Source organism: Palaemon carinicauda, chromosome 14 (assembly GCF_036898095.1).
Source record: "Palaemon carinicauda isolate YSFRI2023 chromosome 14, ASM3689809v2, whole genome shotgun sequence".
In the NCBI taxonomy this organism is placed as follows: Eukaryota; Metazoa; Arthropoda; class Malacostraca; order Decapoda; family Palaemonidae; genus Palaemon; species Palaemon carinicauda.
Window position 1 is genome coordinate 120,200,247 of NC_090738.1, and position 26,698 is coordinate 120,226,944.

The 26,698-nt window shown below is 35.5% G+C and overlaps 2 protein-coding genes and 1 long non-coding RNA gene across 4 annotated transcripts in view; 2 read left to right on the top strand and 1 right to left on the bottom strand.

The window, feature by feature from the left end:
- Positions 1–2,605: 2,605 nt before the first annotated feature.
- Positions 2,606–10,343, bottom strand: LOC137653705 (THO complex subunit 4-like). Its single transcript, XM_068387285.1, has 5 exons — positions 9,851–10,343; positions 6,575–6,694; positions 5,609–5,885; positions 4,260–4,406; positions 2,606–2,966 (listed from the first exon to the last, which is right to left on the bottom strand). The coding sequence occupies exons 1-4, from the start codon at positions 10,037–10,039 to the stop codon at positions 4,261–4,263; spliced, it is 732 nt and encodes a 243-aa protein (XP_068243386.1). The 5' UTR covers positions 10,040–10,343; the 3' UTR covers positions 2,606–2,966; position 4,260.
- On the top strand, positions 3,008–3,714 carry LOC137653706 (uncharacterized). Its single transcript, XR_011046534.1, has 2 exons — positions 3,008–3,079; positions 3,392–3,714. It is a non-coding gene; the product is annotated as an uncharacterized lncRNA (long non-coding RNA).
- Positions 10,344–25,774: 15,431 nt separating the features above from the next.
- LOC137653707 (ras-interacting protein RIP3-like) overlaps positions 25,775–26,698 on the top strand; it is a 55,386-nt gene continuing 54,462 nt past the window's right edge. Inside the window, exon 1 of one of the 2 annotated variants that reach the window (XM_068387287.1) lies at positions 25,775–26,148. In XM_068387287.1, the coding sequence (XP_068243388.1) occupies positions 25,852–26,148 (297 nt within the window). In that variant the 5' untranslated portion in view covers positions 25,775–25,851. The remainder of the gene's footprint in view (positions 26,149–26,698) is intronic. The other variant, XM_068387286.1, reaches the window with a different exon arrangement.

Consider the following 26,698-nt stretch of genomic DNA (forward strand, 5'->3'; position numbering starts at 1 on the left):
AGATATATGTACTCTTCGAGACTTTCCAGAGTCTAGTAGGACTCTTCCCTGTAGGGGGCAGGAAGCTCTAACATAGTTTATAGTTAGTTGAAAAGATGTATAACGGTAACATCTTAGGTCTCTAGGTCTAGTCGACCGGGAATAAATATCTCCGGGGAGTACGGCACATTCTGAGAATCCACAGATACAGTAATGCTCTGGTACACTTCCATCAGGACGACATGGCTTGAGCCCAAAAAACGGATTTTGAGCGAAGCGAAAAATCTATTTTTGGGTGAGATAGCCATGTCGTCCTGATGGACCCGCCCTTGCCTTTCTAAGAAAGGGCTGTAGGACCCCTCCCTACATACAGTATCTGTAGCACCTCGTGTACGCTACAAGGAATACAGATGGCGCCAGGCACGCATACGAATCGGGGGATAGGGAAGCCTTGGGAGCGGCTCCCCTTTTTCTTTCCCGAATTCGTATCTCGTCAATCTCCCTCCTACGAGACGAATCTCTGTTCAGGTCGTAGATTGCCATGTGACGTGTCTAGAATACGTCCTCTGATATGTCGCGATATCCCTTTCACGAGGGATACTCGCTCCAGGAGTTAGAATTCTGGTACCTTAAGGTAAATTCTCTAGGAATATCGCCGTAGTTGTAATATACCCTAGGAAGCTACCCTATAGGAACTTCCATCAGGACGACATGGCTATCTCACCCAAAAATAGATTTTTCGCTTCGCTCAAAATCCGTTTTGTAAACCATCTCTCTGGTAAAAAGGGAGCCACCAAATCCCTGAAAATGCCCAATACATTACAAATAGGCTCCCAAGTTAAGAAATCTGAAACTGTTTTGTTCTCACCGGGTTACAGATTCTCTTCCTTCAAGTGTAGTGTGATTTCAGCAAAGCTGAAAACTGCTGTTAAAATCTATTGAGGTCTGTTATTATTGGCAGGTAGTGGTGGAAACCCCACCCTGCCCTGCCAACTTACTGTTGTATAAATGTAAAATTGGTGTTCTAAACTTTTCTAAAAAAAAATTTCAATGATGCTGTGTACTAGATACATAAGTGTAGGCACGTGGTCTTGCCCAGGAGTTTCTAGCCATCCGTGTGAAACCTTCATGTGCAAGGTATCAGTGTATCCCCATTGTGTCATCCTTGCAGGGGTCATGAATTTCTGCAGTCATCCCCCTTTGAAGAGTGTAGGAAGTAACCATCTTCCTAAAAAGAACACAATAACTTATTTGTCTCAACTTCCTCAAAGTCTAGCTTTCCTTTTCCTTCCTGGTACTGTTGCTCCTTAACCTTTGCCATCACCTTCCTCAGGTGGGAAGGCAATGAAGAACCACATTGATCTAACCTTAGAGCATAAAAAGAGCGAACCAGGATCTGCTTCCCCTAGAAAAGTAGGTATTCCTTCTCAGGGTAAGACGCACGTGTTAATTACAGATGATGACACACTAAGGGTGCTGTGGTTATCCTTATGCCTGGAGGGTATTTTTCAAAGAAAATACTTCTGCAAACCTACAAGTCCTTGCAACATCAGTCAATCTTTTCTTATTTAACTAACCATCATCTGCCACACCAGCAGAGGAAGTTCTTGATGTGACCCCCTTAGTCTTGCCCCTCCACCTTTGGACGCAGTTAATCGCCAATCCTCGCCTTTAGGGTCACCATCACCTTCAGATTTGACATCTCCCAGTAACGGAGGAAAGCATTCACAACCTCCATTGCCTCCAGCCCATCCCTTTGATATCTAATATGGCTTTGCTTCGTTCTGCTTGTCTTTTGAAGACAAAAAGGAGATCCCCTGTAGCGTACAGTAGTCTGCCGACTTCTTAACGCCATAACTAGGTCATTAGCTTTCCCAGGATTCCACTCACTCCAGATGTCAAGAAGTATATCCTTTCCTCAGAAGAAAAATCTTCCCTCCTCAGAGGAAGAGAGAATCTGACGAGACATACAAGAAACTGTAGCGTACATACACATGCTTATACTGTGCACAAACCTTAAGAAACCGACCTTACATTTAGAATGAAAGTCTACCGGGGGTAATTTTAACAGGGCAGCCATGCATTCACCAAGGTAGCTATGTACATAGGTGGTAGTTTAGTATGGTTGGGAACCAATGGGAAAAGGGAGTATTGTACCAAGCTTCTTTTATACTATGGAATTTAATCTGATCTTTGACTGGCAAAGGATATTCCTTTTTACTGAAGGTGGTTTTTGGTATAAGAACAAGGAATAATTGGCAACAATTTATCAACAGGAATTAAGAAATTTTTCATCAGTTAAAATTTTTTTTCAAAAAGTGTGTATGTAATAGCAACATTGTTACACTTTCAAAAATACTTCAGATTGTTTATAACGATTTCAAGACAAGGTAATAACCTATTTCAAGAAGAGGTAATAACCTGAAAAAAAATTAAGGGGGTTGCACTGCTTTCAAAAGACTTAGTATTTCAAGACACTGTATAATTAAAGTAGAGATTACATGAAAATGTAAAAAGTATTTGTAACATATAAACATGTCATGCAGAACACGTAAAGGGAAGAAAGGAAAGCCTCAAACTGATCAGTAACTGTTCTTCCATAAATAGGTTATACAAAACAATGCCAAGTTTTTCATTACTCACATTTTATTAACAAAAAATCTTCATAATTTCTGTGACTTCCTACAAACTTAATTGTACTTCAAGATGAATATGTTAATGTGTACTTGAATACAATAATGAAAAAAAAAATTGAACATGAATACACTGTGGTAGTAATTTCAAAATACAATAAAACTATTCAGGTTCTTCAAAGTAAAAATATTCAATATATTATTGAAAATAAAAATATTCCATATCACAAAAATAAGAATTTTTACTGTAGGGTACCATGGTATGTTTGTGGACTTTCAGACGATAATCTCTCACTCTCTCCACTTACACAACCTAAAAATACGTCTATTGATTTCTCTGTCAGATCTGACCACCTGTGGAGATGATAGATAGAGTTAGTAAAAGTAACTACCATTTATAAGTTCAACATACAATGTCCTTCCCCCCACAAAACTAATCTCCCTCTCATTCTTTGGTAGTAACACCAGTTTAACCCTTTTACCCCCAAAAGGACGTACTGGTACGTTTCACAAAAGCCATCCCTTTACCCCCATGGACGTACCGGTACGTCCTTGCCAAAAAATGCTGTATAAATTTTTTTTTTTCATATTTTTTATATTTTTTTGAGAAAATTCAGGCAATTTCCAAGAGAATGAGACCAACCTGACCTCTCTATGACAAAAATTAAGGCTGTTAGAGCAATTTAAAAAAAAAATATATACTGCAAAATGTGCTGGGGAAAAAAATAACCCCTTGGGGGTTAAGGGTTGAAAATTTCCAAATAGCCTGGGGGAAAAAGGGTTAATGGGCAACAATGGCTGGTGCAAAATTATATCCACTTTTCAGTCAATTTGAACCACATAATACATCACATCCTATCCCAGTAAAAGAATACCTTGAGAATACAGTTAAAAAAAAACTAAAACAGGTGTTTGATAAAAGTTGTCAGCATTACAGATAAATTGCTTTACTGTACAGCATTTTACAAACAAGTGGGGTTCCACAATACTAAACATGAAAGTTAGATGATAGTACAGAAAGCAAGCTGATATTTCAACAGAAACAACTAGGATGCTTGCTAGAGAAAATGCTCAGCTACCAAAAATACTCATTTGAAAATTTTATGGAAAAAAAATGTGTTCATAGTTTTAACAGAAGAAATAGAGCAATCACATAATAATTGAAAATAGTACAAAATAAAAATAAGATGCTTAATCTACAAAGAATGTGTTCAATATGGCAGTGTACACTAGGCATGAAATACACATAAAACACTGTTCTACACAGAAAACTAGATCAAAGATAATTCAGTAAATTGAAAATGGTGAGAGCGCTTATTTGATACTAGTAAAATTTTCAATAACTTAAAATTTCTTGTGTAAATTTACCTTTTCACAATATAATTGTCAATACAGTAGGTCCTATAGTCCATTTCTTTTAGCGATGCATATTTGCACCGACTCGCGGCGGTGCCCTTTTAGCTCGGAAAAGTTTCCTGATCGCTGATTGGTTAGAATTATCTCGTCCAACCAATCAGCGATCCGGAAACTTTTCTGAGCTAAAAGGGCACCGCTGCGAGTCGGTGCAAATATGCATCGCTAAAAGAAATAGACTATAGTACCTGTGATTGATCCCTACTTAAAACCAAATATCCTCCTTGACATTACCTTACTTGGTGACCTGGTTGACATATGCGTCAAGCTCTGCATCTAATTCTTCTGCTGTGGGGACTTTAGCCTTGCCACCACGTGCTCCACCTCCAGATCCCCCTCGTCCTCGTCCACCACCACGCCCGCCTCTATTATTTCTGTTACCTGAAAGAAAAACAGTATTCCCATTTTATAGTGGCAAAATATTACATGAACTCACAGGGAAAATCATGATCTGAAAGATAATGTCTAACAAATTAAAAATAAAAATTCTAATTTCAATATACTGTAAATTTGTAAAGTATTACTGTTTCAAGCTAAAATGATCAGTGAAACTTGGTAACGAGGGAATCAATTAGTGACAAGCCACTAAGTACTGTTCACCCTTATATTCACAACAGATTAGATATATAAAGTTGAAATTAAAAAATACTTTTTGCATTTTCTAATTTACAAACTACAAATATTCACATTTATATACTGTGGGATACAATATAGTAGTCTATCCTTAAATTTAAAGGGCAGGGGCAAAGTACAGGCCTATGTCCTACAAACAAAGTTCAGCACCCTGACCCCTCACCATCCAAGTTAGGACCACCCATCAGCAGGTAAGCGTAATAAATTTAAGGCTTCCCCAAAGCCCATTCGCTTGCTCACAAGGACATTAAAATCCATGTCATAGTCTTTATTAGTTTATATAAACCTCATACAGCCTGAACTCTTATAAAGACTAACATGGCCCTGTGGGTATGGAAACCTACTTTATAGATTTGGGGTTCTCTTGAAAATTAAATTTTTGCACCATTCTTTAAAACTTTACTTAATAAAAATCACCCCAAATTTTTCTTTAAAGAAGTGCCTGAATCTCACAACTTGAATCAAAGATCTGAACAATTTAATCAAAAATTATTAACACTTGACTGAACCTCATTCAATCATGTTACCCCATCACACCTGGCAGTTGATGAAAAAATTAATTGGATTAATCTGTAATATCTACTGGTTGTGACAGCAAAGTGGCTAACGTGACTCATGATTCGTGGCTTGGAAATTTTACCCCCAATACAGCTCTAAAAAGGTTTCACTTGTACCCATAGCCCTACAATCCAGGATGGGGGGGAGATATCTAGAGCTACTTGCAGTTATTAGCCGCCATTGTCTGGCTCTTGTCAGTCCTAGCTTGTGAAGGAGGGTTGTTGGAGGCCAATCATAATATACACATTGTTATTCGCTAGGATATTGCCCTGTCCCTTGCCTCTGCTGGTCATGAGCAACCTTCAATCATTGACAAAATAATTAATTCTTATTTTTTAAATAGCTAATGCAAATGAGTTACAAACAACCTGCAAGTCAGGCAATTTGCTTACCGCCTCCAAATGGTCGAGATCCACCTCCAAATGGTCGAGGTCCTTGTCCTAGTCTCTTTAGGGGGCCTACTCCATTTCTCCCAGAACCACCGTCAGCGCCACCTTCAAATGTTATTTTCATGATGCGTCCATCCAGACGTACACCATTGTATTTACGCTGAGCTTTGACAGCATCTCCTTGACGGTCAAAAAGGACATGACCAGTTCCTAGACTTCTGCCTGATCTGTCGTAGTGAACAGCTGCATTTCTCAAAGGTCCAAACTCGGAAAAGAGCTCCTGTAAATAAATTTAGTCAACAAACACAATAAGATCTTGAAAAGGGGCACCAAACACCCATTCAATTATAGGTGATAACTTATATTTCTACCTACAGTAATAAAATTATTTCTTCGCTTTAAGTGCATAATCAAATTAAAAAAAAAAAAAAAAAAAAAAAAAAAAAAAAAAAAAAACTATAAGCAGTGTGATTCATGGACTAACCTTCAAAAAAAAAAAAAAACTCCAAAATGTACAGATAGATTTAACTACTGTATTCATGGTAATGGAATACTTTATGGAATAAATCCAATCTCATTCTTTTCTATAACTTAAAAGCTTAAACACTTTCATATTAATATCCTATGATCATTAACACACCACTGTGCTGTTACTTGTGAATTATTAAAAAGATGTTGCTATAGAGTGATTTTAGATCACAATCTATTTACTGTACTGTACTAACATAGAAAAGAAGTTAAACAGTTAAAATTAGAAGTCAAAATTTGGAAACAACCAATGGGAATAAATAAAATGGGACGGGGGATAAAAGGTTATGCAGTAGGGGGAAACAAGGGACCCTGACCTCTCATTCTTGAGTGTGCCGCGCAAAGCGCATTGTAATCTGCAATTCTCTTGCAACAACCAAGAAAAGCTAATCAAACTTCATACTACAGTACGTACTAACAAAAAATTAAACCTATACGTACATGAATATCAGCTTCTGACACCCCAAAGTCTAAGTTGGAGAGGAGCAACTTTGCAGAGCCTCCTGACCTCGGGGCTGGTCCTTGAAACAGATCATGGCTCCATCTTCCATCAATATTTCCCTGTGGATAAAAGTACATTAGCATATTGACACATTTGCTATATAGTAGTCATTTCATTTTCAGAGTTATATACACAACAGAAGCCTTTGAAGTTTAGAATATTTTCACTTCACACATAAGAACATAGGCATACACAGCAAAATATGATATATGATTTCTTTCAATTCACATCCACACATTGAGACAAGAGGAAGTGTGTCTGAAAGCTTGTGTAACTCCCCTATATGACGAGGAAATGGGACAATTGCCGAGATCTCCTTGTAGAAGAGTGCCAAATGAAATTGCCCCAAAGTGACTTGCGAGGAAATAAGCAGCAACAGCAATGCTGTCAAATAACCCTTGTGCACAACGAACTGCCAACAATTATGTAAAAATTAAAACAGCCATACGACTGAATCCGGAACATGTCTATTCTCTAGTGACCGAAATCAAAGTGGAAACCTAGAAGTTCAGAAAAAAAATCATTGGCATTCCTGACATAAGTTATTCAAACTGAATATAGTAAAGGGCATAACATTTTTCATTCCAAACTAATTTGTTATCAGAGAAATGCTGCTGACGACTCAGCATACACTTAAAGGCTCCCCCCCAAATCCCCATCCTTAGCTCACATGGATGGTGAGGTTAGAGCCACTAAAGGAAATAGTTTGAGCAGGACTCTTAACACCAGTCTGGCCGTGTGGAAGCAAATGTACGTCTCAGATTGAATGATTTAGTGTTGGGGGCAGTGAAGGGAGTAGTAGTAGTAGTAGTAGTAGTAAGGAAGAGGGGGTTAGGAATGAATGTAGTGCTCTGCAAGAGAAAATTATTGTACCAACTGTGATATATGGATCAAAGTTGTGAGGAATGAAGCAACAGAGGCAGAAATTGAACGAGTTTGAGGCGTGTGGCTGGTTTATCTCAATTAGATAGGGTTAGGAATGAAGTATTGAGGGTGAGAAATTAATTAACAGCTAGATATGAATGTGATGAGGTTGTTAAAATGATTGTCTGCTGAAGAAGGGATGAATTTAAGTGTTAATGGGAGAATTGCAAAAGGAAGGCCAAGATTTGGTTTGACAGATAGATGGAGTAAATGATAAATGAACCCCTAGATGACTGGAGAGTCATTGTGACAAGAAAAAGGAGCATGCTAGGATAAAGATGAATAGCAAGGAATTGTGACTCAGTTCTGACAAGACCTCGCTGCTACCTCAAGTTACTTTTTGCGACCACTGAGGAAGCGTCAGTAGGGGAGTTGTATGAAGCTCTATTAGTGGCAGCAGACAGGGAAGGGTAAGCTGTGGCACCCTAGCAGTACCAGCTTAGCTTGCCGCATCAGTCATGATGTAAGGAGGGACAATAGGTATAAAATCCCTTTGGTTTCTCATTTTTTATGTTAACTACCTCCCGAAATTGGGGGAAGTGCCATGGCAGAGACCATAATTACAGCTCTTATTCTATTTATGTTAATAATGAAAGGTTAGGGTGAAACTAAACACTTTGTTAATTGTACATTCACCCCTATGTTGGTTGTATAATTGAATTCTCTACATATCCGGAAGTCCTGGCAAACAAAATCTCCAGTGCTTTGACCATATTTCATTACTATTATTCAGTTTCGAAGAAAACACATTTTTCTTTAAGAGCTGTTTTTTTAGTAGCTTTTCCCGTTCATAACTATAATAAATCCACATGACGATATCTACCATAAAGCCATAGCGTTTTTATTACGGTTACCACTTAATTATCTAAGAAATAATAATCAATGGGGTTTGCTTGCGCCGCTCAGCTTGTAATGCTTGCCAGTACATTGGAGCCTGATGTTCATCTTTTTCCGCTGGCAAAGCAAGCGCACGGCAGAGCAAAATAAATTGAATTACTAATAAAAATAATTCAGTTTATTTAGTGTTAAAATGAAGGTCAAATTCAGTGAAAGCACATTATTTACTACAGGTAAAAAAAAACTTCTATTCAAAATAGTGTTCCGTCTGAAAATTTAATTTTACCCCCATTAATTTTCAGTGATGGTAGTCGACTCACCATACCTCAAATACTATGGATTTCCCCAAAAAATCACATGATTACAGTTCCGGTTGTGACGATTTATATTCATAAAAAAGAAAATATTCAAAAGCAATCTTAGTTTTCTGCAAACCATTTATTGCAATTCTATAATTTTATCACTTAGTATTGGGTAAACTATGAATACTATATGGCAGTCTAAGACAGTTGTACTCTCTAAGTAATTAGGCAAGGATATGGCTCCCAGGGTAGGTGAGAATCCTTAGGTTCGGTGTTCGGGGTGTACGTTTGATAGCGGCCACCTGTATGTATGATGACGGCTGTCTTTGAATATGGCAGTGTAAGATGGGTAGACCGCAAGGGGGCGTTAGCCCCTCCTATAGATAAGTAGGGGTGGGTGTATGCATGATTACGGCTTAACTTAGAATACGGCAGTGTAAGGGGGATCGCAGGGGGCATTACCCCCATTAGGTAAGTAGGTAAGGACACGGCTTGTAAGTTAGGTTAGGGGGAAAGTTTAGGTCAGTTGATGTCCATTTTTAATCCACACGGGAGGAACTGGCCGCTGATATACAAAGGCTCATAAGTAGGTAAGGCCACGGCTCGTAGGTTAGGTTAGGGAGGGAAAGTTTAAGTCAGTTGATGTCCCATCCTTTATGCATGATGGAGACTGGCCGCTGATATACAAAAGCTCCAGGTGTTGTTTTGTTTCCCCGTTAAAATTGGTTTTCCGTCATAACTTGAGAAATTTTACACAAACTATAACGACTCTGCCATGGCTAACTTACAAGCTTACCATACAAGCCTGAGAAAAAAGAAATGGATATAGGAATTGGACATAGAAATGCCAACATATTATTATTAATTGCTAAGCTACAACCCTAATTGGAAAAGCAGGATGCTATAAGCCCAGGGGCCCCAACAGGGAGAATAGCCCAGTGAGAAAAGGAAACAAGGAAAAATAAAATATTTAAAGAACAGTAACATTAAAGAAAATTTAACAAAACAAGAGGAAAAGAAATTAGATAGAATAGTGCCCGAGTGTACCCTCAAGCAAGAGCATTATAATAAAGCAATTTACAACCCATACGATGGTATGGGAAAAGCTAGCTAATACTATAATATATATAAAAATTAAAAAATACAATTTACCCTTGGAGCTGGACGACCAGTACCGCCTCTACTACTACTACCGCCACCAGGCCCACCACGACCACGTTGTTGTCGTCCTCCGCCTCGAGAGTTCCCTCTTCCTCCTCCACTGCCGCCTCTTCTGTTGCCTGGCCTGATATTATTCGTTTTAATAATGTCCTCTAAGCTCATATCCACACCGGAAACCATCTTTGCTGGCTTATCTTACGTCGCGTGGCTTACGAAACAAAGGGAAGTCCTAATACAGGAAAATATAGCGTAGTTCGTCTCGAGTAACCTTGACTATTATCGCGTCGTACCAAACTATATTAGTTAATGGTAAATCACCACAAAATAAATGGTTATATCTTATGAAAGTGTCCCCAGATCCAATATCCACGAGAGAGGCACTACTTTTCGTGATGAAGGTTGTTGAATCTGAAGATTAGTGGCGTCACTTGATCAACAACGAAAACGCCGACCGGTGGTTGAGAAACCGTTGAGTAGTAGTACAGTGTTGTAAAAGTGACAGGGTTGTCAAGACTGTTATACATACCACTCAAAACTCGCGGCTTCCTCATTAAAACTAGCCCAAACATAGCTATGAAAATTAGATTTAAATATATATATATATATATATATATATATATATATATATATATATATATATATATATATAGTGTATCGGCATGGTTTATTACCAAAACATGACAATGGTCTTTTCCATGATGTGACCATAACATATCTGGAATATTTATTGTTTTAAATAAAACAATAGCGATTATAGGGTTCATGTGTTTCATTTTGTTCAATTTGTCTTGGTTAGTTTTTCCTCTCCAGATTCTTATTTACACCAATTATTTTAGTTTTTATTTTATCCATGGTCAAATCAAAATTTTATATGATATCTTTTATCAGTCTTAGGGTATTTGTTTTACAGTCAATAAATAGCTAAAAAAAAAAAAAGTACCAGAAGTTTTTGCACTTGGTACCTCACTAATTAAAATTCTGAAGGTGCCTTATCGTCAATAATGGCAGGAATATTTAATTTTGTCCACTTTTTTTTAATTTATAATGTACTCTCTCTCTCTCTCTCTCTCTCTCTCTCTCTCTCTCTCTCTCTCTCTCTCTCTCTCTCTCTCTCTCTCTCTCTCTCTCTCTCTCTCTCTCTCTCTCAAATATCCTAATGGTGTTAAGGTTAGGTAATCAATAGTACCCACATCTAAGGCAAATAGGCCTAGATCTAATGAGGTCTGATATTTACTAAGACCTGAACTACTCAAATGTTGTCCGCTATATTGGCCGCAACAAAAGCCTGAAAATAGCGCACCATGCCTGATGCGCAAGTGTTAGTTTTGCATTGGCAACGCTGAATAGGACAGCTGGGATCATCGTTCGATGTCGGAATATGACGCATACCTTTGTAAAAGCACATCTATTGCTTGTGGATATCTTTGCATATTTTAATTTGCTAAAAGACATACAATACAATCGGTAATGCACCATTCTACATTTAATATGTCTTTAGAAATGACTTGCTTAATACCATGTCTTACCTATTAATGTTAGCCTACCCAATGTTCATGCTGAAATTAATTTCAGTCCATAAAAATTTTCCGAAAACTCCACCAGATCAAATTTATAATACATATATATATATATATATATATATATATATATATATATATATATATATATATATATATATATATATATATATATGACATTTTTCCTTGCACAAATTAATTCTCGTGTCATGGTAGCTCTCTTAATAGATAATTAACAACGGTTTCTTCTAAACAAGAAAAAATATTATCGTTCTAAGTCTCTCTCTCTCTCTCTCTCTCTCTCTCTCTCTCTCTCTCTCTCTATATATATATATATATATATATATATATATATATATATATATATATATATATTGTAATGAGGCTATCCCTAGTATCATGTCTTACCTATTAATGTTAGCGTACCCAATGTTCATGCTGAAATTAATTTCAGCCCTTCAGAATTTTCCGAAAACTCCACCAGATCAAATTTATATATATATATATATATATATATATATATATATATATATATATATATATATATATATATATATATATATATATATATATATATATATATATATATATATATATATATATATATATATATATATATATATATATATATATGAAATTTTTCCTTGCACAAATTAATTCTCGTGTAATGGTAGCTCTCTTAATAGATAATTAACAACGGTTTCTTCTAAACAAGAAAAAATATCGTTGTAAGTCTATATATATATATATATATATATATATATATATATATATATATATATATATATATATATACATATATGGGTCTGAGTTTGTTCTTTGCGCGGTGTCTCCAATATATATCGTATATATTTGAAATGAATATCAACAGAAAATTTTAGAACTTATACAATATTTTGTTGTTGAAAAATATAACTTACCCGTTGTTTCACCATTATTATTATTATTATTATTATTATTATTATTATTATTATTATTATTATTATTATTATTATTATTATTATTATTATTACTAGCTAAGCTACAACCCTAGTTGGAAAAGCAGGATGCTATAAGCCCAAGGGCTCTAGGAAAATAGCACAGTGAGGAAAGGAAATAAGAACACACACACATGGAATACTGTACCTGGGTGTTCCCTCAACCTAGAGAACTCTCAATTAAGACAGTGGAGGACCATGGTACTATCCAAGACAATTGTTTGATTTTGGGGTGTCCTTCTCATAGAAGGCTTCTTACCATAGGTCTAGAGCTAGTAAAATATCTTCTATCTTTACCAACTGACCATGTGGAAAGTATTCAAAGTCTTCGAGAAGTTGTGAAATATAGATGTTTGTATTGCTTGGTAAGATGAGCTATGATAAAAACAGGATCGAACTGCGATACCAAAAGCTGTTGAATGTTAACAAAAAAGGAATCTTAGAGCTACTGGAAGTTTCAAAGTAAAAATATTTTATCAATGGTTCTATTGGCGTGTATTTTAGAGCGACAAATTCATTTCAGAAATGTTCGACCTTTTTATTTTCCAAAGAGTTCAAGAAGAATAATAGGCTACAGGTAGGCCTAAGTAAGTTTGCATGCTATATAGCCTACTTAGAAATAAAGATGGTTATTATTATTATTAGTACTAGCAAAGCTACAACCATAGTTGTAAAAACAAGATGCTATAAGCCCAAGGGCTCCAACAGAGAAAAATAGCCCAGTGAGGAAAGGAAATAAGGAAATAAATAAATGAGGAGAACAAAGTAACATTAAATCATTTTAAAAACAATCAGTCTAGCCATGACACATAAGTGCACCTGTTCTTAGCACATTGGAATTGCACTCGTATTTTAGTCCAATGAACTTTTATTAGAGAACTTTGACAAATTATGATTTTTGGTTATATCACAGGTAGTGACGTGAACATTATTTTGCACAATCAACAGCCGTGGAGCTGACCACTGTACCTTTGATATAAAAAGGGTTTCAGTCGGCTACAAATAGTTTATCTTTTCAGTTGTCAGTCTGAGATCATTTAATTTTAAATCCTCGTGTATCGCTTATGAGAACCATTAGATTTTATTAGGTACTAAGTTATTATGGTACGCACGTTAGGTGATAGTACCGCCAGTGCAACTACATTGTGTACTGTAGGCATTAAGGGTCAGTGCAGTGTTCCTTTGACCCCTAACTGAACTTACTTTATACTTTTCCCCCGTCAAAGCTTTCTTCCCTTGATTTTACTGATTAAACTCATCTAACCACTATACTTCCTTGAGTAACTACAAACAGGGTATCACATATCTGAATGGTATCACAAGCTATCTAGTCCAAATTCAAGAATACAATTTATTAAGGTTTCAACATACTGTTGTCTATTCCCCTAATGTCAAGAACACCTATGTTTGATATACAGTCAAAAGCAAATGTCCTGTCATCTCCAGTCCCCCTCTGTCACCCCCAATATCTATAGATTCCAGAATTTCAGGTGTAGAAGAGTTTAGTTGTTAGGGGGGAGGGCAACGGGCGGGAGGAGGACGACGGTGGGCAGGGGAAGTACTTGTTAGAGCTGTAAGGGGTGTGATGGTAGGGGAACTACGAAAAATTATGGATGAACGTAAATTCAGTATAATTTCTAGAGATCCTAATTCTATCATTATAATTATATGGTATGTTTGTTGTGTTATTTGCTATGCCATTCTCACGAACAACTTGTTGACAAAAAGGATCGATATTTAGTTTTGAAATATATTATGACCCGACTGAAAGTCTTCCGTAAACACAAGCTAGGAGTCTCTCTCTCTCTCTCTCTCTCTCTCTCTCTCTCTCTCTCTCTCTCTCTCTCTCTCTCTCTCTCTCTCTCTCTCTCTTCCTATATATATATATATATATATATATATATATATATATATATATATATATATATATATATATATATATATATGTATGTATCTATATATATACTGTATATATATATACTATATATATATATATATATATATATATATATGTGTGTGTGTGTGTGTGTGTGTGTGTGTGTGTGTGTGTGTGTGTGTGTGTACAGTATATATAAAGTGCGATTCTAGATGCGGAAAGTGTAGGGTAGGCAGATTGGGCCTCTAGAGTGGTTACGAGAAAGGAGTCATTTTGTTTGAAAGTATCATATTTTTTTAGTAATGATTCCAATTTATAATTACGTTCTATAGATATATAGATATGTGTGTTTGTGTGTGTGTAAAACTGTCATAAATTATTGTGAGCGAACACTGAACTCTGTTATAGGAGACATGTAGACATGTGTTAAGTCTAATAGGTGATGCGTTGTTAGCCTAACTGCAAGAGTATATATCCATCGCAGTGGAGATTTCTACAAAATCTAACAATTCATTGACAGAGCAGCATTGCATTTACTTGCTCAGAGTTAGAAGCAGTACCACTCGAGCGATCACAAGAACCTACTTGTCTGAAGAGTCTCGGGCTGTGTTAAGGCCAGAAACTCGATTTGGGGACGTGTGTGTGTATGTGCACAAATATCTCTCCGTATGTATGTATGTATGTACGGTACGTATGTATTCATATATATATATATATATATATATATATATATATATATATATATATAATATATATATATATATATATATATATATATATATATGTATATATATGTATATATATGCAGTACACACACACACACACACACACATATATATATATATATATATATATATATATATATATATATATATATATATATATATTCAAATAAGCCATGTATATTTTTGATACATTAATGTCTGGATTCTCTTAACGACCTCGGGATCAGAGCCCCAGGCGAAATCACACAAAGACAAGAGCTTGGCTCCGGCCGGGAATCGAACCCTGGTCGGCAAGCTTGTATAGACAGTGACTAAACCACTTGGCCACGAAGAAAGATAAAAGTCAATGATAATTCTTCTGTACTTATACCTGTCGAATTCAGGTGTTTTGTACTTAGAATTGAAATCAACCCATCTTCACCATCGTAGCTAATTGGTAGTTTGTTACTTGGCATTTGATTAATGATAAAAGCAGTATGCTAAAAGCCCAGGGACTCCAACAGGGAAAATAGCCCAGTGAGGAAAGGAAACAAGGGAAAATAAAATATTTCAAAAGCAGTAACAACATTAAAACAAATATTTACTAAATAAACTATAAGATTACATTTACATAAATATAATCTTTATGAAGCTAGGATTGATAGTTATAGTTTTAAGAAATGACAAAAACTTGTTTCTGAGATGTTTATTTAAAAAGAAAAAAATATTAACCAGACAGATGTACAGTTGGCTTCATTAATTCCGGTACACCACGTTAATAGGTAGTAGGTTGGCTAGGGCACCAACTACCCGTTGAAATATTAACACTAGAGTGTTATTGGGTCCTTTGACTGGCCAGACAGTACTACATTGGATACATCTCTCTGGTTACGGTTAATTTTTCTTTAGACACGAATGAAAAAATGCAGGATTTCGTTGTATTAGTGAACAAACACACATATATCTATGAAATATATGCATACAAACACACGCACACACACACACACACACACACACATATATATATATATATATATATATATATATATATATGTATATTAGTGCACATACACACATATATCTATGAAATATATGCATACAGACACACACGCACATATATATATATATATATATATATATATATATATATATATATATATATATATATATATATATATATATATATATATATATGTGCGTGTGTGTCTGTATGCATATATTTCATAGATATATGTGTGTATGTGCACTAATATACATATATATATATATATATATATATATATATATATATATATATATATATATATATATATATATATATATATACACGCATGCGATGCGACACCTAATAGGATAATTAACCTTTTAAAGCAATTACGGAAGACTTTCAAAAAGGATCCTATAAATATATGATTATTACCATATATTCGATAGTAAAATTAATTTCACATTATTACTGTTTAATTATATTGGATTAAAAATAATGATAATTACTATTATTATCATTATTATTATTGTTTTTATTATTATTATTATCATTATTATTATTATCATTATTATTATTATCATTATTATTATTTCTTAAGTTAACACCGTCTTTCGTCTGGAAAGGAAGCAAAAATTTCCCGGAGATCTGTTGTTGGAGTCTGTGACTCCAAAAAGTCTCCAGGAGACTGAAAAGTCTTCAGAATCCTTTTAAGACTCTTTCATTTTTTTTTTCAAACCAATGCTGTTACGAACCTCTGTATAGATATGTATAGTTATGACAAGCATTCAGACAATTTGTTAGAGGAAATTTGTTAGAGGAAAATACAACTGGCCTCAAAATGAAGCTTCAGTTATCCAAGAACGGAACGCTGCGTGCGAGGATATGACGTTAAATCTTCAGGGACAGCTGCAAACTCTCCAAGAGTCCTTAGTCTTCAAAGGGTTTTCGTGGCTTCTCCCAGAGACGCCGCGTTTTGGAGAATGTCGTGCAGTCGCCACTCAGGATGGGTGGCTGCAGCGCTGTCCTTGGATTGGAGGCTTTTGGAAAGCCCGAGAGGAACTACGTGGGTGTGAACTTGGATTGCGGGAAATGGAGGCAGAAGCTTTGATATTCAACGACCAGTTGAAATCAAGATGGTTTGTTGGCAAACTTCTCCCCGAATTCGACATCGGAGCGAGGGAAGAAATCCTTTCTCATGGTAACAAGACAACTTACATCGGTTTGGCTGCTGCTGGCGCCATATTCGGTGGAATAATATTTGCTATGAGAAGGAGGGCTAAAAAAGGACAACTAAATGAATTGAGAAGAGTAATAGATGAGATGAATACAGAGAAAGAGACGCAAGAAAAACTGAAAGCTCGGAAAGAGACTATCAAAAGCTGAAAATTGACTGCGCTGAAAAAGATCTTCAGATGAAGGAACTGGAGAAGAAACAGGAAATTCTAATGAGGGAAATGGAAGAAATTAAGAAAATTCATAATGAGACAATAGAAAAAACTGCAAAATGACTGCTTCCAAAAAGATCTTCAGATGAAGGAACAGGAGAACAAACAGGAAATTCTTAAAATGGAAATGGAGGAAATGGGAGAATTTAAGAAAATCCATAATAAGAAAATAGAAGAACTCGAAAATGACTGCGTCCAAAAAGATCTTCAGGTAAAGGACCAAGAAAAGTTACTGGAAATTCTAAAAACTGAAAATCCTCTTCTGCATCTCCTTCGAGCTGAAGCGAACGCAGCCTCCGGAAACCCTCTTGACACGGATATCATATTGAACTGCTGCCAAGCCATTGAGAAAGATCTTCAAGGATGCAGAGCCTACATGCTACGAGGAAAGCACCTTCTCAAACTTGGCCTTTTCGACGCTGCCATGAAGGACTTCGAAGCTGTTAGAACGGTAAAGAGATCTGAGGAATGTTTGAACTTCATAAAAGATGCTAAGGGGCTAAAGAAGAAATGAGAAAGCTAAAGCCATTATGAGGTTTTGGGTGTGGGTCAGACGGCCACAAGGGCAGAAATTTTAAATGCCTTCAAAGGCTTGGCCTTGAAGTTACATCCGGACAGATACGGGGACAAACCCGAATTCATACAGGAGGCATTCGAGGAGAAGTTTAAGCAAGTGGTTTATGCTAAAACTGTTCTGATGGATGAACAAAGCAGAAATGAATACGACGCAGAGATTCAACCACCATGCCCAAGGCAACAGCCAGGACAGAGGGACCAACGTAAGCAGTACCGTTACTATTATAACCCAGCAAAAGCATTCTATAATCAGCGGAAGCAAAAGCATCGAAGTCTTTGAAAGCAAAAGAAAACAGTGTTTAAAGATAAGTTCGCTGCATTTGGCAAATTTTTCGCATGTAAATAAATAAAATCCTTCCTGAATTATAAAAAAAAAAGATAGAAAATCTCAAAAATAAATGTAAAAACAAATAAAGTAAAAACATAAAAGCAAAAAAAAAAATGCATGTGGAAAATATTCTTGGAATAAGTTTCAGTAGAGTTTTTGAGGAAAGTATTAGTTTTACTTTACTTTTGTAAGTAAACAAGTTTTTATGCAAGTGTTATTAGGAGGATCGGGTAGGCAGAATATGAGGAGCGGAAAGGGACATTTTAATTAGGAAGAAATATCCTTTGATGCAGATGGTACAAGCTCTACAACATTTGGTAAAGAATTGCCTTAGTTGGAAGGATCAAGTGGATGGACTATGAAAGATGGAGAGAAAGGGGATTTTTTTTCCAGGAAGTGCTTAAAGGATGCTTGACTCAACTACCCGGCTTGAAGGACGTCAAATAACCTAGAGGACTTGCTCTACCGAGGAGAAAACCTTGTATTTCTCTAGTATGCTATGTTCCCTGGTGTAGTCGTACAAGGGCTTCGTCAGGCGAACAAACGATCAGATATCTAGATCTATTCTTTTAGATATTAACCCTCGAGTGGCTCTAATGAAATAATCTAGAAGACTGGCTATGCAGAGGGGAGGAGGCGAGGTTCTTCTAGTATGCAGTCAGGTCCTAATAGGGGAACCAAAGAAGTCAGGCTGGGGGAAGAAGCTGAATCCTTTGAGAAGCAGGAGGAGAAGAATCAGCAGAAGAGAAAATTTAAAAAATCCCCCTCCACCTTAAAATATAAAAACCACAAAATACATAAAAAAAAGGCAGCAACAAGCGGAGAAGAGGCCGGAGAAGCAGCAGCAGCATAACGATTTAAAAAATCCCCCCAAAAAAACTTGAAATCCAAAAAAAATATAAAATCTAAAAAAAAATCCAGAAAAAAAGAAACAGCAGAAACAAGAGAAGGAGAAGAAGCAGGAGGAGAAGCAGCAGCAACAAAAGGAGGAGGAGAAGCAGCAGCAACAAAAGAAGGAGGCGAAGCAGCAGCAGCAAAAAAAAAAAAAAAAAAAAAAAAAAAAAAGATAAATAAATAAACAAATAAAAACTATAAAATCCAAAAAAGAAAAAAAAATCCCCCCAAAATGTAAAAGCTATAAACTCCAAAAGGAAAAAAGCAACTGCAACAAGAGGAGGAGAAGCAGACGGTAAATTAAATAAATCTAAAAAGATAAAAAAAACCATAAAATCTACAAAAAAATATAAAATCTCTAATAAAAAAAATAAAAAATCTACAAAATCAGAAAAAAAGGAAGCAGTAGAAACAAGAAGAGAAGGAGAAACAGCAGCAGCGAAAAATAAATAGTAAAAGGAACTTTTGTTTTTTTTTTTTGAGAAGGAAATATCCTTGGATGCAGAGGTACAAGCCTGCACCATTGGATAAAGCATGCTCTATCTTGTAATTTTCATTACTTTCTCAAAAACTCTCAACAATCAATTTCTCTCTTTATTTCCTTTTCATAGTATTCCAAGTAGGATTTGATCTCTCTCTCTCTCTCTCTCTCTCTCTCTCTCTCTCTCTCTCTCTCTCTCTCTCTCTCTCTCTCTCTCTATATATATATATATATATATATATATATATATATATATATATATACATATATATATATATTATATATATATATATATATATATATATATATATATATATATATATATATATATATATATATATATAATATATATATATATATATATATATATATATATATAGAGAGAGAGAGAGAGAGAGAGAGAGAGAGAGAGAGAGAGAGAGAGAGAGAGAGAGAGAGGACTCCTAGCTTGTGTTTACGAAAGATTTTCCAGTCGGGTCATAATATACTTCAAAACTAAACCGAGCCTTTTTGTCAACAAGTTGTTTGTGAGAATGGCATAGCAAATAACACAACAAATATAACATATAATTATAAGTTAGAATCATTATAATGATAGAATTAAGATCTCGAGAAATTATACTGAATTTACGTTCATCCATAATTTTTCGTAGTTCCCCTGCCATCACACCCCTTACAACTCTAACAAGTACTTCCCCGGCCCACCGATGTTCCCCCCCCCCCCCCCCCCCCGCCCGTTGCCCTCCCCCCTAACAACTAAACTCTTCCACACCTGAAATTCTGGAATCTATAGATATTGGTGGTGACAGAGGGGGACTGGAGACGACAGGACATTTGCTTTTTATGTTGGACGATGTATGGCACATTGAATGATTGAGTTTTGAATTTCTGGCCAACAGTTCCACGATTTTTTACCGCTATGCTGCTGATTATGCTCTTTTTTTAATCTATTTGACCTCCTGACTTGTTAAACTTCCCTTGGACCATGTCAGGTGGTAGAAGTATGCTTACATTCAGTTCAACATAATAAAACTAGATAGTTTACCAGTATGTTTTGTGTTCACCTAAGTATCGAAGTATACCAAGTGACCAACATAAGCAACAGTGGCACAGAATAGCTTGCGATAGAAGTCTGTGGAGGAACCTGGGGAAGGCCTACATCCAACAAAGGACTTTTGAAGGCTGAAATGATGATGATGATGAAGTATTGAAGTAGGTAATTTGCAGTTGTTAATCGTTCGTTGACGCAGTCAGGGTGGGTGGGTCCCTCAAACAGGGGTGGGGAGAGAAAGAAGGAAGTAAGCATGGACACAAGTGTCCGTGGCCCGGCTAAAACAACTGTAGGCTACACCATCATAACAGGAGAATTTGCACGGGATATCCTCATCGAACAGACGGGTCACAGGGGTGTTAAGCCATTAAAATGTTAACCATATACGCTCACGTTTCGTATGATTTATTACAATAATATTACAACTGAAGTAAATAATCCATAATTTACAAATTTAACTCTATAAGGGAGAAAAATTACATAGGCCCCTGCTCTTGCTGGACCTCTAGGCTTCTCAGCCAAGGACACTGTATGAGTCCTACTTAGAAACCTCTTGCGATATTAGGGAATTGGTATTAATATTAGATTTTCTAAGTATGTTCTACACACACATACTTAGAAAATCTAATAATAATACCAATTCCCTAATATCGCAAGAGGGTCTGCCCCTTTCTTTTATTCTTCTCTTGTACTTCTCTTTCTCCCCATTTCCTTAATCTTTCCCATACCGAGTATTTAACTATTAACTGGATTGTATCCAGGGGTACTCTTCCTTTCCCCATATTCCCCACTTCCCTATTATTATTATTATTATTATTATTATTATTATTATTATTATTATTATTATTATTATTAGTGTTGCTTCGTGTATTGATACTTGGGAAGTAGTGGAATAATCTGGGTCTTAAATATTTATGTTCATTATTTTTTATCGACATGGTCATCAAAACACTTCATCCTTAATTTTCGTCTTAATAGATAGCCAATGAAACTCAATAAGGATGCGAGTGATCCTTATCCCGTGGCGATTCATTCATCATTAATTTGTTTGTTAAATTTAACCCAGTAGTTTCTTCGATAAATATTCTTTTATATACTGTTGTAGAGACTGGTGATTACATACTTACAGATATTTATAAGCACTTTTAATGTGACCATGTTTAGAAGCTCCTTTTTTTCGTTTTTTACGAAATCTTCATTTCTTATTAGGCAAAATTCTTATATTCCCTGTATTGTATATTTGAACTGGCCTCTCGTGATTTTTATCTGCAAGAACTCGCACGTATTTCAGTTTTATTTTATTTCTCCACATCTGTATCATTAATTATACCCATTTAATGTCTATCCATTTGTTCGTATTGTCATTTTGATAATTTTTTTTTATGTTTCATCTAATAAGTTTCGATGTTTTTATGTCCAGGTAACTCATTTGATATCCTTCATTGAGTTGTCTATTTTGGTCTTAATATCCTCGGTGCTGCCATAACTGGGTATCGTCTGCGAAGAACTTAGTTACCATACTTTACTTTTACTTTAAACCCCATTTTCCTAGTCCTATCACACATGGGAACCCCGTGTCCTGCAGGAGATACAAGATCTGTTTGTTTTATACATTCTGGGGCATTTGGGGTATCACACTGCACATTTCGTATTAATTGTCAAATCTACATTATCAAACCACCATACAAAGCAAGAAAGTCTTCAGTTTCTTGAAACCCTTAATACCTACAATCTCTAGGATGTTGTTAATAGTTTATATATGACGTCTGTTTTGACGTTGTTACTTTTTTAGAATTATTTATTGTTAATTTGTTCTCTTCATTTATTTATTTCCTTATTTCCTTTCCTCACTGGGCTATTTTTCCCTGTTGGAGCCCCTGGGCTTATAGCATCTTGATTTTCCAACTAGGGTTGTAGCTTGGATAATAATAATAATAATAATAATAATAATAATAATAATAATAATAATAATAATAATAATAATGTCTAGTGTATTAGCTAAATTATATTTGTCCCCGAAGAATACTTAGTGATATTTCACTTGATAAATTGTTTAGGTAGATTTTTAGAATTAAATTTGTACCTTTAAATTTTTTTTTAGTATTTCAGTACATCAGCTTCAATACTATCCATTTATTTTATTTTACTATAAGCGCACGTAGCCTATCACTGTATTAAATGCTGCACTCAATTATAGTTGTACTACAATTGGCTACATGTACTGTCATTAAAAAGTCATTTATCACACAGAAAAGTGTTTCAGTGGGGTTATTAATTTCTCAAGACTGGAAGGTAAATTTATTGTCCTACGCTAGGATATGTTAAAAGAAAGAATAAAGGTTGGGTTGGATGAAAACGTGACGAATGGTTGGCTATCACAAGGATAATTGTCTAGGCGGACATAATCTTTTTATAGTTTATTTATGACATATTTGTTTTTGATGTTGTTGATAGTTTATTATATGACATGTCTGTTTTGACGTTGTTTCTTATTTTAGAATGATATATTGTTAATTTGTTCTCTTCATTTATTTATTTCCTTATTTCCTTTCCTCACTGGGCTATTTTTCCCTGTTGGAGCCCCTGGGCTTATAGCATCTTGCTTTTCCAACTAGGGTTGTAGCTTGGATAGTAATAATAATAATAATAATAATAATAATAATAATAATAACAGGGGTGGGAAACCTTTTTTTGGATGAAGGCCATCTTGCAATTCCTCAATGCTCCTTAAGGCCACATAGAATTTTGTTGGTTATTTTATCCTCCAAGTAATTTATTAGCAATCTAAAGAAAGAGTGACAGGTTTATAAAAATTTAAAGCATTAAAATTTCAAATATTTGAATTAAGTACTTTTAATACAAGTAGTCAGTAAATGAATTATATTGAAAACTAAATTTCAAAATATTTCATTCAAGTTTGGATAGATTTCAAACTACCGTAAGTAAATGACTTTAGTTAAGCAAGTAGGTTCTTTGTATTGAAGTGATAAATAAAATAATATTAATCTTTTGGAAAAGATATCTTTTAAATATCAACAATATAACCTTTTCAAATATTTTATATTGGCAAGTAGGTACTTTTTAAACAATCACATCTCATAAAAATGCAACATCCCAGTAAAAAATTGTATCTGTTTAAACGCCCTTATCTGATTTCATTAAAAAATCAATTATTTGCTTCCTTAAGATGGTCAATAAATCCCTAGTTTTTAGCCATCATAGCTGGAACACCATCAGTGCAAAACTTATTGTAATAAGGAAGTAAAATTTAGTCCTCCTTTGTGACATTGCTTATTGAAGTTGTTAAAATGTCGGTTCCTCTTGCCCTTGCGTTAAGGTTACCTAAGGGAAACTGTTTTTCATACAATCAAAACTCATCAATGAAAGCACAAATAAAATATTTTTATGCCAAAAATCTGGAACCTGTTGACTCATCTAAAACTAACATAGATCACAGTGAGGAGATGAACAAAACAGGAATTCTCGTCCATCATACGTTAAATCACTCATTCACTGCAACTAGCAGTTTTTCCTTGTCAGCTACAACAGCTGTTGCAGCTGACAAGGAAAAACTGCTAGATGTATCAAGTTAGGATTCATTGAATACAAGGAAAATTTGCTTCCATTCTCTGGGAGGTACATCACTGAACACAACTTTCCTATTATCTGTGTGTACATATTTGTATGTGTGTACATACAGTAGAATGATTTTAAACACACAATATTCAGTGTCAAAGTAGAAATAAACTACAAATACTGTACATATATCAAAGGCCGCAGAAGGCCGCACTTGATGGCCCAGAAGGCCATATGCGGCCTTAAGGCCGCAGGTTCCCCATCCCTGGTCCAGAATATGGATGCCATCAGTGATGATATCAAGTAAATGAAGTTGCCTTGTCCCAAATGCTTTATTAAAATCCATTTAGCCTAATAGTGAAAGGAAATGATAAAAGGCAGAGACTGATGACTGAAATTAGCTTAGATATTGAGCGGTGACATATATTTATTGCTGAACGCGAAACGGAAAGAGCAGGACGGGGGTCAGGGATTGGAAAATATACAGACGTTGAAAACTTTCTGACAAAATAGATTCTGAAACCGATACAATACACGTGTGTAACAGTTACAGAAACTGTTGTCGACAGGTAATTCCCAATATAAAAGTTTTTTTTTTAATTGTATTTGGTTTAGTAATGACAATTTAGAATATCTTCTCGACTATGTTGAATATTTCCTGATACAAAATTTTGAATTATAGACTTTCTCATTGGTAAGGTTATTGATATGGATATAAATAGTTTAATCGAATGCACAATGCCTGTCTGTGAATGTTGTTTTCAAATAAGTGTGTGAAAATAAGTTTTTTTTTTTTTTTTTGGGGGGGGGCGAAGATGGAAACTCATTTATTGAGCGTCACTGTGTTTGATTAAAGTTTTCAAATCAACAATATCACCTTAATTAATAGTAAGAATGCTTTTGCTAATTTAAGATCTCTCAACTCATAAAATTGGTATAAGAATACTTCTTTTTCAAAAATAATTACTGGCGTTCTATTTCTAGCTGACGCAATTCAAAACCTTAACATCTAGTGGATCCGAATTTTTATTTCCATATTTAGTGCAATGCAACTCTTCAAGTTTATCATGTGTACAGCCCATATTTTTTTGGTGACTTACAATAAAACAAGTATTAATGATGCGTCATTAGAGAAGCTTTTGGTAATTCAATAGATGTATGACGTCACAGCAAAGGGTATGAACAAGATGAGCATCGAGAAGCGCATTTCAGCATAGCAGGCAGTGTTGCCAGATATAGGAATTTATTCTTAGATTTGGGGATTTTTGGTGTCTAATGGGGATATTCTGTACACATTTCTATGAAGAGGAAACAAAAATGAGTAAATTTTTATATTGTTGCAATTAGTTTACTTGCACTCTATATGAAGTAGGGTGAGTAATTTCTATATGAGTAAACCGTACATGATTAGAAGAAAATATATTTGTGGAAATGGGGATTTTTGGGTTGTTTTGGGGATATTTTATCATGAGTTTGGGGGATTTTTACACTAACCCATCTGGCAACACTGATAGCAGCGGCTTCCTCCTGCAAGTGTGTGTGTCCCGTCGAACCTGCAGAGAGGCAGTGAAAATTTATCATGAGAATTACTTTTGAGCCTTCAAACGTTAAATCCAAAAGTCGCGCCGCGATGAACATGTCACTGGATGATGTCATCAAGGCGAACAATGCGAAAAGTGCCCCGCAAGGCAACAATAAAGGTAATAACAACGCCAATGCAAAACGCGGCCAAGGCGGGAACAGCAACACAACAAATGCGAAGCAACCACAACAGTTCCAGAGGCAAAACCAGAACCAGAGACAAAACCAAAATCAGAGACAAAACCAACAACAACCCAGGAATAAACCATGGCAGCAACAGCAGCAACAACAACAGGTGAGTTTGTTTTATGTGTATGAAGGTTCCGGCCAGTTTTTGAGTTCATAAAATGTACCGTAAACATGTCTTTTTGTGTAGCGTCATTAGCAGCTCTTCGTGTGAACGGCCGAGGTCACATGCCTTCCAAGGTTATAATCAAGACTCCCAGGTCTTCCAAAGGTATTCTGCTTTTAAATTTAGAATGAAAAAGCAACTTTCTGTCAGAGTGTACTCTGAGTAGTGAGTTTGTAGGGTAGTGGGTAAATTTACGCTCGAGGCCGGGACTTTATACCCGACCTTAAAATAACTTTTTTACTTTTGGGTACTTTGTAGCAGGTTAGGTAGATCATGTTATGTAATTACGGGTATGGTTGTGGTAGGCTAGGTTATATTAAGTAGTGTATTATGTAGTTTGAACCGGAACCCAAGGTCGTTTCCTACAAATGCCAAGATTCCTTAGCATCGTCTATAACGTTGGAAGTCACAAAATGAAAAATAAAAATTAAGCTACATCACAATTCAGATCCCTGGTTCAGTTCAGTTTTATTGTATTATGATAAGAGAATGG